This window comes from Anoplophora glabripennis, unplaced genomic scaffold, assembly GCF_000390285.2.
Source record: "Anoplophora glabripennis isolate ALB-LARVAE unplaced genomic scaffold, Agla_2.0 scaffold1064, whole genome shotgun sequence".
NCBI lineage: Eukaryota > Metazoa > Arthropoda > Insecta > Coleoptera > Cerambycidae > Anoplophora > Anoplophora glabripennis.
The window spans coordinates 7,759-20,970 of NW_019417176.1; the positions used below are offsets into that span (position 1 = coordinate 7,759).

General features: G+C 38.5%; 1 protein-coding gene across 1 annotated transcript; it reads left to right on the forward strand.

Moving 5' to 3' along the window:
• Window positions 1–1,142: 1,142 nt before the first annotated feature.
• Window positions 1,143–12,866, forward strand: LOC108915246 (DNA-binding protein D-ETS-3; the record flags this gene model as incomplete). Its single annotated transcript, XM_018721222.1, has 4 exons — window positions 1,143–1,190; window positions 7,584–7,773; window positions 9,085–9,296; window positions 12,718–12,866. Coding segments are annotated over 4 exons (599 nt in total), but the record flags the coding sequence as incomplete, so codon positions are not given.
• Window positions 12,867–13,212: the final 346 nt, after the last annotated feature.

Genomic DNA, 13,212 nt, shown 5'->3' on the forward strand with positions numbered 1-13,212 from the left:
TATTTCTGTTATAATACGCTTTTTATACCCGGCATTCTAATCGTAAATCTCTACATCTTTACACGCGAATATATGCATATTTATACGTCTGCCCCCGGTATAATAAAAGGGGGTCCCGGTACAAATATAGTTAATTATCCCAATTTCCTTTTACATTTTTATGTAAATTCCTCTAATCGGAACTTTTTCAACGGGGATATATGAGCTTTATTTTTTCCAAGAAAAGGACGGATACGGGCTTTCACTCTCGTAATTACGTCCGAGGGAATTACAAAGACAAATTTACCAATTTTTCTGTCAGCGACGAATAAATAGCGGCGACGGGAAATAAATCGACAAAGTTCAGCGGCGTATTTAAATTAAATAAAAAATGTATTACGAATAATATTACAGAGTTACAGAAAATTAATCATTAAAGGTGTAATTATTCTATAAAGTTCTATATTTTCTCTAATTAAAAAAAAAATAAAGGATATACACTGTCATTAAGTTTCTCTAATTAGACAAGGCTAAAAACCTCGCATTGTTGGGAGAAATTTTCCGACTCGATTTTTTTGCATATTCAGATTCGTGAGATGTTCCTTAACATGATTCAAGACTTTAAAACTATTAATTTTAGAGGCATAGTGCATAGGAACTTTTTTGTTTATAATGTGCCAGAAAACCTTTTTCCGGAGTGAAAAAATCAATGTTTACAATTTTTACAGATTTCCGGCCGGCATCATCTTGATTCATGTTTCACTAATCTGAATATGCAAAAAAATCCATTCGAATGCGAGGTTTTCGCCTTGTCTAAATTGTAAGTCGCATAAAACAAAAATAATTATATTTCGGGGCGAAAAACACGTTTCCTGTCCCAGTACAAACTACCAGGTGTCTAGATCCTGTAATTTATTCCCACAAGATGGATTGCTAGATACCTACGTGATCGAGTGTATTTTGAGTGGCATGATCATTAGTTTTTTTTTCCAACTTTTAATATTCTTTGTGCGCCACCCCGATATCTGCTTCGGTCCATTTAATATCGCACCATTAAATATATTTCTGTCTTGATCGGCCATTAGCGTCCTTTTCGGCGTAATAAAAATCCCGCGAAACGCAATTCCCATATTAAACCCGACTTTCTTTTTTTTTTGTTTCAGATCCATATCAAATGTTTGGACCCACAAGTAGTCGTTTAGCGAGTTCAGGTAAGGCCCTAATCCACTATAAATTACGAGAATCTAGCTTGGAATTATTTAGCAATTTCGGTTGGTTGTGCCGGATAATAGAGCAATCGGAAACCGAGAAGGCAATAAAACGGAGGATAATAATTTTATCGCGGCCGGCGATAAGCCGTAGTCGTAAAAAATTTGCATATTTCTCGACTCGTTCGGACTCATTACAAAGGCGACATAGTTTCTGGGTATCTTAAAATATTTATGACGCCCGAAAAACGCTAAGGGCGCGTGAACACTGCCGCGACGGGTTTAAATCGAAACGAACCGTTCGCGGTCACTTTCTGAAGTCGTAACACCACAAAGTGTGGCAGCTAGGAGGAAAAATTATTCGACATGAACTTCTTTTGGTAGTATCTGACCATGTGTTAACGGGTTTAGGAGGACCATGGCTTCCATCTAAATCTACAGGACGTGTCGATGGCAAATGGATAGTTGACGTAACAAAGAAAGACTACCGCGGCAAAAAAATTGTTTACTGCAAAAAAACATAATTACCTTAAAATGTCGAGACATCGATTTAAAAAAAAAAAACATCAAAATCGGACCACTAGAAGCCGAAATAATCAAAATTTTTAAGAGCGCCGCTATTTTGAACGCGCGATTCATTTTCGAGTCGGCCGGAGTAGCCGAGCTCTCTACCCCCCACCACTACCTCCCATATATTTTTCGTGAATTTCAGGCTCGTTCCAATAGTTTTAATCGGCATTTTAAATGGGTTGCACAAGGGCGCAAGTTTTGCAAATTCACTCTCGGAAAGTACTCGGAATGACAAAAGCATTTGTTTAAAAAACAGCCCTCCGGACCTCGTAGTTACGCCACAAATGCCGGTCAACTTTGATCGACTATAACTCTGGAACCAATTAACGAATCACCACGGTTTTTTTAAAAAAAGAAGCGTCTTTCCGTGTATTTTAAAAGCATAATTAAAAAAAATAATTATAATGAATTTATAAAGTTATTCTATTTGTTTATAAGCGCAAAACTTACGCATATATTTAAACAATTACCACGGCTCTCCTAATTAACGGATTTCAATTTATCTGGATGCATTTTAAAGTTTGAGTGTCCTTTTTTACGGGATAAAATCTTCAAGTATCTAGAAGTCTTAATTTAGGCTCTGTTAAAATTGCAAAAATTTCAATATTTTTTTCAAAAATCTGGTTTGCAAAATTATTACTCGAAAACTATAGGACCGATTTTAACGAAATTATAATATAAGTACTTTTAAAAATCGCAAAAATATTTTTTTTTCACTTTATTTGTTGTTTTTGCTATATTTGTAATAATTATGCTGTATTTTTTATTTGAAAATAGGTATATCATGTGTAAAATTTAATTACGAATCCTTTTTTCCTCTTAAATTTTTCTCTAAAATTAATAGTTTGTCAACTGTGTTGAAAAAAATTGAAAAAAAAATTGGAATTTTTTCCATTTTTTTTTCACTATTTGTTTAATAATAAGTTTAGCACACGTTTTGAAGAGCGCGCATAGTGTAATTATGTTTTGTGTTATATAATTTTAGAGCCATTAAAGCAAAAATTTGCGATACTATATAAAACATCCATACATGGGTGTTTTGAAACAGATCCCGCCTGGTCTATTAATGCTTAATTTAAAAAAAATAATTGGCGTTGTAATAAATTTAAAGTTCGAAGCTGTCCAGCAACCCGCAATACGCAATTCAGTTGGTATCTGGAATTGGACCGTGTCGGAGTGTTCTTTGCGTACCACTATTACTTTTTCTTGAGGTGTTGTCGAAGGCTTGCGAGAACGAATTTTTGGCATTGCTCATCAAATAAGGATAAATCCGGATATTTTCCAAACGACTGCGCGAAAATTGGATTCGAAGGTGTCGCGCGTGCATCCAAAATGTTGGTGAACATTTTGAGCATATGTTGTAGTTTGTTTTGTCTTGAAATTTACTAAATGTTTCACAATAAAAATAGTTGTTTACATTTTTGTTATTCCGTAGGATAAATCTGTCGCGTGCACACGTGGTGAGCATCAGCTGTGTAGCGTTAGGTTAAGCGCTGTTGTCACGTTGTGATGAAACCCCAATATTAATACTCGCTGTATTGTGAAAACTGTTAATCTTACTCCCTTATACAACTTTTTTGTTCATTTATGATCTTACGCTGAAGTAATGGCAGTCGAACTTCTTACACCTTGTATAACGATGTTACTGGATGTTTTTTTTTTTAATTTAAACAAACTACGTTATCGTTTTCTACGCACATATTGCGCATGAACTTTTTTCCTACTGAAAATCAGATAAAGTCAAATACGTTGCAACCACCGTTCCCATGATATATCGCCCGTAACGACCCCCTCGCCCACCCTCCCCCAGTGCATACAAACAATTATCGTGCCCGATCCCGAACTCATTAGGCGCGCAAATAAAATTACTGTCGGCGCGGGTCAAAAGTGGGCGCGACCGCCAGATTTACAGATGAAAAACGAGTTAAATGCCAGCTAATGCACGTTTAATGATAGCCTCGGGCGGCCGCTCGGCTTTTGTTTCTGCGAGGGTGACTGCGACGCGTAACCCCCCCGCGACCTAACCTAAAAACGCGACACGTGACCGCCTCAGGTACGGTGATTACCGGAGGACGGGAGTTGTTTGGTTTGATTCCGGTTCGACATGCGAGCGCTGGGAAAGCGAAAATAGCAAGGAATATGGCAGATATGCACAAATATTTGTTTATTAACAATAAGCAAATCAGTCCAGTTGCCAGCGTAGCAGCGGGCGGCTTTGAATTACGCAACACCACGTTATAAACATTACTTCGAGGCGGCCGAGAAGAAACAAAAGAAAAACGAAACTCGCCGCCTCGATCGCGCCGCGCTTAATTCGGTAATCATGTTTGTGTCAAACGTCCGTCGGTCGCATTAGAAATTCAAATCCGCATCATTTAACTTGTAAATGGCGCCACGGCGGAAGGAAACGGACGCATGTCCTGGGCCGGGGTGGGACGACGACACATGTCCGGCCGCCGTCGGCGGCACACAATTAAATTATATTCCGGCGAATTTGAATTGTAAAGTCCCGAGCTAATTTTTACAACGCGGCGTAATTACGGATATCGCGACGGCCGATCGAAGTTACACTAAGAAAACGGTTTGGTAACGAAAATCCGGATTTAGAAGTCGGGTGTATACACAGCGCTATGCTGGCTATCTATTAAACGTAAATATACAGGGTGTTTGGAAAAGTTGGTACAAACTTTAAGGGGGTGAAAGTAGAGCCAAAAATAACAAAAAAAGTTCCCATAAACATTGGTCCTTCGGAGAACCGTTACTGAGATATGGCCCTCCAAAGGGGTCTTATCATTTGGATATTTTTAAAATTACTTTCTGATTAAGATAACGGAATGAAAATTATTGGTAATAATCGTAACATAAGGGTCCTTATCTTTAACTACCATAAGTTTAATCAAAATCCGTTATAAATAAAAATAGTTTTGTAACTACTCTTAACAGAAATTTTTCGAATTTTTTTTATTCCTTTGAATAATCAAGCAAATAATATTATTTTTTAATGAATTAGACTTTTTTGAAGAAAACATGTCTACTTTCTTTTTCGAATTCTGCGTAGTTTAGTCAGAAATAATTATTTTTTAAATAATGTATGGCTCAGAACTAGGGTTGCCAGATCTATTTCATGACAGACCCGGAGAAATTGATGTCCAAAAAAAAAAAGTCTTTAGGAAATTTTGAAGTCAAATCGTTTACGAGGAAATCGATCTCTAAAAAAAAAAAGTCTACAGCAGCTCAATGGACAAAACAATCAGATTTCTCAGGAAAATAAATTTCGGGGGTACGACGTCTTAACCCGGAGAAATGACATATTAACCCGGAGCCCGGAGATGTACCATCAAAACCCGAAGACTCCGGGTCAAACCCGGAGACCTGGCAAGCCTACTCAGAACAGTAAGATTTTTTAAAACATAATAGGCATCTTTCATTAGTCCAGACGGTATCTGTTTCAAAGAGTCCAAATTTGGGTGAATCGTATATCCACGGAGATTTTTGGCTTTCGGCTTTCAAATTTCACTAGAAATTAAAATTTTTCTATGCGTATAAAATAAAAACGTGGGCTTAACTTTTGGCGGCACAATATGTTAAAAAAATTCGAAAAATGTCATTTTTTTCTTCCCATTTAATTATGTATCTTTTCAAGAGTTGATTTTAGGAGAAAATGGAAGAGGAAAAAAATGTTTGTAATTAAATTTTACAAAATATTACTAGTTACAAATCGAATGAATCATGATTATTATTGTAAAAATCGAAAAAATCGCCAAAAATGGGGTTAAAAAGATAATTTTTTAGGGAATTTTTTGGGGTCTTCAAGTTGGGTGTAGGACCTTCATACTTGGCTCAATAATAGTTCATGTTATATAGAATCATTACACCAAATTTCATCAAAATCGATTCTATAGATTTTGCATAATAATTTTGCAATCCAGATTTTGAAAAAAAAAATTGCAAATTTTTAAAATTTTGCACAGCAAAAACCAAGGCCCTTATATACTTGAAAATTTAATCACATATAGAAGGGCTCTCAAGCTTTCAAACGTTTTTTGAAAAATTCGAAATCGTCAATTAGGAGAGCTCTGGCGCTTGTTTAAACTAAGAAGATAAAGAAACGTAAGAATTTAAACCATAACACGCGAAAGTGGCAATCATTAGTATCATTACAACGAAATTGTTACCATGAAAGAGTCCTACTATGTCAAAATGATAAAAAAAAGTTACTATTCTGAGCCATACATTATTTAAAAAATAATTATTTCTGACTAAACTACACAGAATTCGAAAAAAAAGTAGACATTTTTTCTTCAAATCATAAATGAACAAAAAAGTTGCATATTACAGGGTCGTAAGATTAACAGTTTTCAAAATACAGCGAGTATTAATATTGGGGAGTTTTGTCACAACGTGACAACAGCTCTTAACCTAATGCTACACAGCTGATGCTCACCACGTGTGCACGCGACAGACTTATCCTACGGAATAACAAAAATGTAAACAACTATTATTGTGAAATATTTAGTAAATTTCAAGACAATTGTTTTCCAGTTTTTAAATAAATAAAATAAAACGTATCGATTTGTAGTACGAATATAGTGTTGTGCTTAAATTTTAGCTCGAATTTTAGTAATTATGAATTTCTTAAAACAGGAACTTAATTTTCAATCAAATTATAAATTTGAAAAATATGTTATTAAAGTACCCAAAGATTCACGTCGTCCAAATAATCATATGGATTAAAACTAATTTAGGTACTTATGAAAAAGAAAACATCAGTAGTTTTTAAACGCACATGTACAAATCAAACTACAACATATGCTCAAAATGTTCACCAACATTTTGAATGCACGCGCGACACCTTCGAATCCACTTTTCGCGCACTCGTTTGGAAAATTCCCAGATTTATCCTTACTTTGATGGGCAGCGGCAAAAATTCGTTCTCGCAAGTCTTCGACAACACCTCAAGGAAAGAAATGGTGGTACGCAAAAAACACCCCGACACTGTCCAATTCCAGATTCCAACTGAATTGCGTATTGCTGGACAGCTTAGTACCTCGTGTTAACCGCCGCGCCGTTGTCGCATTGCTCGATATGAATTTTATCGAATTTTAAATTTATTACAATTATTTTTTAGAATTAAGCATAAAGAGTTTAGGACCCATGTCACATAACTTTTTTTTTATTTATTTTAATGTATTCTATCGTCTGTTAAAATTAAGGCAGTCAAACTTCTAACACCCTGTATACCGTTTTTCGGTGTAGGCAAAATTTCAAAAGGTGTTTATCTGACCAACTTCGCGTTAATTGCTTTGTCAGGGTCTTGACAAACTAGCGTCATTAGCATAACAACATTAATATCTCTTCAAGGGTTATACTTAAAAAATCCAAGGAGAATTCATGATTCTTCAGGAATTGTCGTGTTCTTTACCTCGTCTGCAGAGGTTCCTTTTCTGATTTTAATTATAAAATGTTTACGCTTCGTTTTGAAATGAAATACGTAGAATGTATGTTTACTGACTTATCACAATGATACGAGAAAACATTTTTGGAACCGCTAACTCCGCCGATTGCTCTGCCTCTTTTTATACGTGATGGTGCATGCCTATTCACTGGACATAAAGACGCGCAAGGAATTAATCCTTTGCTTTTTTCCCAGTAAAATACATAAATTTAATTCTCGCAGGACTTTCCAACGTTTGCTTCGACTGAACGTTGGTAAATCTTCTGCTCTCAAGTTTTATTTATACCATTTCCTAGGGTATATTTTAAATAAATCTGTCAACTTTATAGGCAACTCAGTTTAAGTATTAATTGTATGGATGTTGATTATAGGTTCCGGACAAATCCAACTGTGGCAGTTCCTTCTGGAACTCCTCAGCGACTCCTCCAACGCGGCTTGCATAACCTGGGAGGGTACCAACGGAGAATTCAAGTTGACCGACCCGGACGAAGTCGCCAGGAGGTGGGGGGAGAGGAAATCGAAGCCGAACATGAACTATGACAAACTGTCCAGGGCGCTAAGGTAGGTAAATAATTAAGTATTACCCCAAACAGGAACCTTCCCTGACGCCGAAGGGGGGTACGCCGACTATCCCATTATCAATTTCCATCGCACAATGCCGAAACGGCCCCAATCCCCCGCGAATTACTCACCAATCTTCAGCGATCGGCCGAAACAAAAAAAAAACTGCCGTTCTGTATCGACGGGAGCAAATGGCATTCGTCATATCACAATCGACCAGCGAGGCCGACGGCGTCCCCTCGAGGCAGCGGCCCCACGACAGGGGGCGGGCGACTGGGGCGGCGACGTGGGGTCGTTAGGGGGCGGACTAATCTCGTTGCAGTGTTCATTTGTAGCAATTAGCGGCCGATAGAGGCTAATGCGTTTACCGAGCGATTTTTTGCGTGAACGTGATTGTTCCGATAATGGGAAATTATTTTTCGGATTGTGTTCGGACGACGGCTGCTCGTTAATTGATAGGATTTTTACCCGGCCGAGGGACAATCGCGTTAGCTGGGACAAAGGCCCCGCCCGGAACGAGAACGATTGGAAAAATGGAAACGGAGATTTGAACTTTGCTGTTGCCACTGTCGGACTCTCGAAATTGCGAAAAAATTGAGGTTGGCAAACCCAGCAGCGCGCGTACGTTTTAAAAACGCATTTTCAACGTTAGTTGATAACACAGACCCACAACAAAAAACCTTCTGTATACCATCACAATATTTTATTTACTGACGAATCGACATTCACAACTAATGTCGTTATTTCACCTCAAAGATACTGGGCTAAAGATAACCCAAATCTTCGATTGATAACTAAAAGTCAAAAATTAAAAAAAGTAAATAAAAAACAATATATTTTGTAGGTACTCTTGAATATTTTTCGTATCTTTTTTATTTTTAGTCATTTTCAAATATGTTATTTTTTTTTTAAATACAACATAAATGAAAAAAACAATCTTTTTCTTTTTCCATAACCTTCATTTTTTTCATGATGTTTTTTTTTTCATAGAATGTCTATTTTCCGAGTTATTCGAGAAAAACTACCGAAAAACGTCATTTTCTAATAAAAAAATGTACATGTTCAATCACCAACAACTCAGAAAATATTGACTTATCGAAAAATGTTGATAAGATACTTTTTGCTTAAAATTGATTGATTTATCGATTAGTCGGGTTATTTTCAATATTTTACTTTTCACACCCTTGAAGGCTTCCACCTCCAGACAAAAGCGCTCATCGGCACTATATAACTTTTGTCTCTTGAGCTATTTTCTACTTACAGTCCAAAATTAATCTTTTCGTTAATTTTAAAAACTTTGTTTTGTTTCAGATATTATTACGACAAAAACATCATGACTAAGGTGCACGGGAAGCGATACGCCTACAAGTTCGACTTCCAAGGCCTAGCGGCTGCTACGCAGCCGGCTACCAGCGACCCCAGCAGCTACAAGTACCAAAGCGAGCTGTTCATGAGCTCCTACCACCACAGCGCTAAACTCGGCGGTTTTATGAGCCCACACGCCACCATACCCAGCTCGGCAGGTAACCACACCCTACATCTCACCCATACTCGAACCACCATCTATGGCATACTGATGAGAATCGGTATATATTTGATGGAATTATCTGTACTAGATATTGCAAATGTAATTCAATGCCGGTCAGAGCATTAGTCCGCAGAGTAGTTGTTTCCCACAACGACATTCGTTTATAAGCCTTAATATTTTTGCAGTTGGAAATAAGGGAGGTTTCGAGAGACGTGAGCTCGAACGTAATCCGAATCCTCGACCCTAGGCTCTCCTTCCCATCTATGTCGCAATAGTTCCACGAGAGAGCGTAAAACAAAAGAATTAATTGCAATCAAATGCGCCAAATGGGGCGCAAACTCTTTATCCCCGCGTCCTTTGTCGAAATCCGCCGAACCCCATAAAATCGCCGGACGATCCGGCGATATCGTCGATAAATTAACCGAAATAAACTCGAAATAACAATAAATCCTCCAGTCCGGGCCATAAACAGTCCCAGAGGGACAAAGTGGGCCAGAACTAATGCCCTCGAGTGTACAAAATATTCATTAGTGCGCGCCGTCGGGGCAGTTTGTTAACAATATCCTTATTTGGGAGGGGTCGCTTAAATGACGGGTAATGGGTACTCTCCAGAGGGGTGAAACAATGCACAATCACGGCGCGAAGGGGGAGCAAGTGTTATTTCCATGTCGAGGAACGTGACGGCGGCGGCTGGAGCAGATCTCGAAAGACTGCGGTCGCAGCGTGCCCTGGATTGCACATATTTCTGTAGCAGCGGCAATAATGTGATATTTTTGGCACGAAATAAACCAACTAACCCGCTGACTGTCTATGTTTTCAAATAAAACTGAGATTTTAAGAGAAAATATTAAGAGAGTGGACGTTCGAACTCGCTTAGGGATAGCTCCGCTAATCCTGAAGTTGACCTTCGGTAGGATTTTTGACGTCTGGCCCAGTGGCGGCTCGTTAGAGGAGGTTGGGGAGGCTAAGCCTGCAGTTTTTGATAGTATTGCAAAAGTTTTCTTTTAGTTATTTTATTTTACATCATATAATTAATGTTATTTAAGAAATTTTCATACAAATCTATTTTCATATGCAACTAGTTAGGTAGGTACCTACCAAGGGAGATTTCGAGTACGTAAATATACGATTTTTAAATGTTCACTATTTTTCGCGCCCTCCGAATTCGCATTATAGTCGCTGGCAGCTAACTTTCACAGCCTCCAGCCTTTGTCAGTGTTCTATATCCTGCGTGGCCTTGAAATTATGCGATTATCTACATTCGACCTTCAGCAGTCAACACGGATGCTTGTTGCCACCTTCCACCTCTTTTTAACAAGCGAATCTTTCAATATAGCCCTTCTTCTCTGCGACGCAACTTCTGTTGGGCTAATAAATTATTATTATTATGTTGTATGCAATTTTCTTAAAATACATTGACGAAATCTCTGCAGAAAAATGTATGAATGTTGCTACAAAATAAATGCTACAAGGGGGAAGGAAATAAACTCACATTGACGCACAGAAACAAAAAAAATATCGCCAATTAAGGGGTCCGCTTTATGCGCGTCTATTGTTCCAACGCTAATCAGGCCACCCATGACTCGAAGGGACGCGTCTTTAAACAGCCGTCCGGGCATTGTTCGCGGCCAGTGACGAACGCCGCCACATCACGGCACGCTGGATTTACGACAGCCCGATGCGATTCATTTGAGTTGTCATCGCGAACGGCAATTCGCCGTAATTTATGGGGTGTTCCATTTGCTGCGCCGCGTCGGCGTCTTCTCGGACACAAAAACCGTCGGTTCTCGGAAGGAAATTAGGAAAATGCGCGACCCCTCGGTGTTTGTGGAAAGTAAAGGCCCTCCCGCGCTTATGCTAAGTCTCTGTTGGCGACAAGTGACGGGTGGATCCGGATTTGTGTTTACCTTGCTCTTGGGAAGTGTTACAAGTGCCGTTGCATATTTATTAGAACAGGCGAATTCGAACCTACTAACAGTGACCCAAAATTCCCCCTTCGCTCACTGTTAGTATCTTTCATATATCACGTAACAAGGTACGTCGAAATTACGTATAACTTGGTGGCTTTAGGTCGTTTTTGAGGCGTAAAAATAGTCCTAATTCAACTCAAACCGATCGACGTCGAAATAACGTCGAAGTTGGTCAAATTAGATTATCTCAAAGATACATATAAAAGTAACCCTTACGAATATTGAACAATACACGTGAGTCAGCAATTTTAATTCCCTTGTTGCTGTATTAATACGTTTCTATATCTCAAATAGTAAGATACGTCGAAATAACGTCTAACTTGGTCGAAATTGGTCGTTTTTAAGATATTCTCATATCAATTAAACTACACAAAATGGTCTGTAGTCCCTTTCCATTAGCTTTCAATTTAATCAAAACCTCCGATGGAGGATACGTCGAAATAACGTCTAACTTGGTCGAAATTGGTCATTTTAAGATATTTGAATATCAATTAAACTACTAAAAATGACCTGTAGTCCCTTTCCATTAGCTTTCAATTTAATCAAAACCTCCGATGGAGGATACGTCGAAATTACGTCTAACTTGGTCGAAATTGGTCGTTTTTAAGATATTCTAATATCAATTAAACTACACAAAATGACCTGTACTCCCTTTCCATTAGCTTTCAATTGAATCAAAACCTCCGATGGAGGATACGTCGAAATAACGTCTAACTTGGTCGAAATTGGTCATTTTAAGATATTTTAATATCAATTAAACTACTAAAAATGACCTGTAGTCCCTTTCCATTAGCTTTCAATGTAATCAAAACCTCCCATGGAGGATACGTCGAAATTACGTCTAACTTGGTCGAAATTGGTCATTTTTAAGATATTCTAATATCAATTAAACTACACAAAATGACCTGTAGTCCCTTTCCATTAGCTTTCAATTGAATCAAAACCTCCGATGGAGGATACGTCGAAATTACGTCTAACTTGGTGACTTTAGGTTGTTTTTGAGGCGTAAAAATAGTCCTAATTCAACTCAAACCGATCGACGTCGAAATAACGTCAAAGTTGGTCAAACTAGATTATCTCAAAGATATAAAAGTAATCCTTACGCATATTAAACAATACACGCTGAGACAGCAATTTTAATTCCCTTGTTGCTCTCTATTAATACGTTTCTATATCCCAAATAGTAAGATACGTCGAAATAACGTCTAACTTAGTCGAAATTGGTCGTCTTTAAGATATTTCAATATCAATTAAACTACACAAAACGATCTGTAGTCCCTTCCCATTGGCTTTCAATTTAATCAAAACCTCCGATGGAGTATACGTCGAAAAGACGTCTAAATTGGTCGAGCAAGGTCTTTTATAAGATTTAAAAGTAATCCTAGCTATAACTGCACTTTCCTTGTTTGATATATCAAATTGAAATAATCTTCTACTTTGTTTCAGCGTCGATATTCCCCTCGCCTGGGTCGTACTGGAGCAATCCCAGCGCCAACCTCTACTCCAACATCGCCGCCAGCACGCATTCCATCAGCCACCACGCGGGACCCCATCTCGGGGCGCCCCCTTTAGGCTCATATCCGCACTACGCATGACCCTCTTCCAACTCGTCGCCAGGGTCAGACTGGACCAGGAAGCTGACCATGTAACCGAGGAGGCGAGTGTGAGCAGCATTTATATTTTTAAAGGGAGGGGGGTGGTAAGCATTGTTAAACCTCTAAAATTGTTCCCGTGATACGACCTGGGGCGTATGACGTTCATACCACTTGGGACGTATGACGTATGACTTACATACGACCTGGGGCGTATGATGCACATACGACTTGGGGCGTATGACGTTCATACCACCTGGGACGTATGACGTATGACTTACGACCTGGGGCGTATGATGCACATACGACTTGGGGCGTATGACGTACATACGACCTGGGACGTATGAAG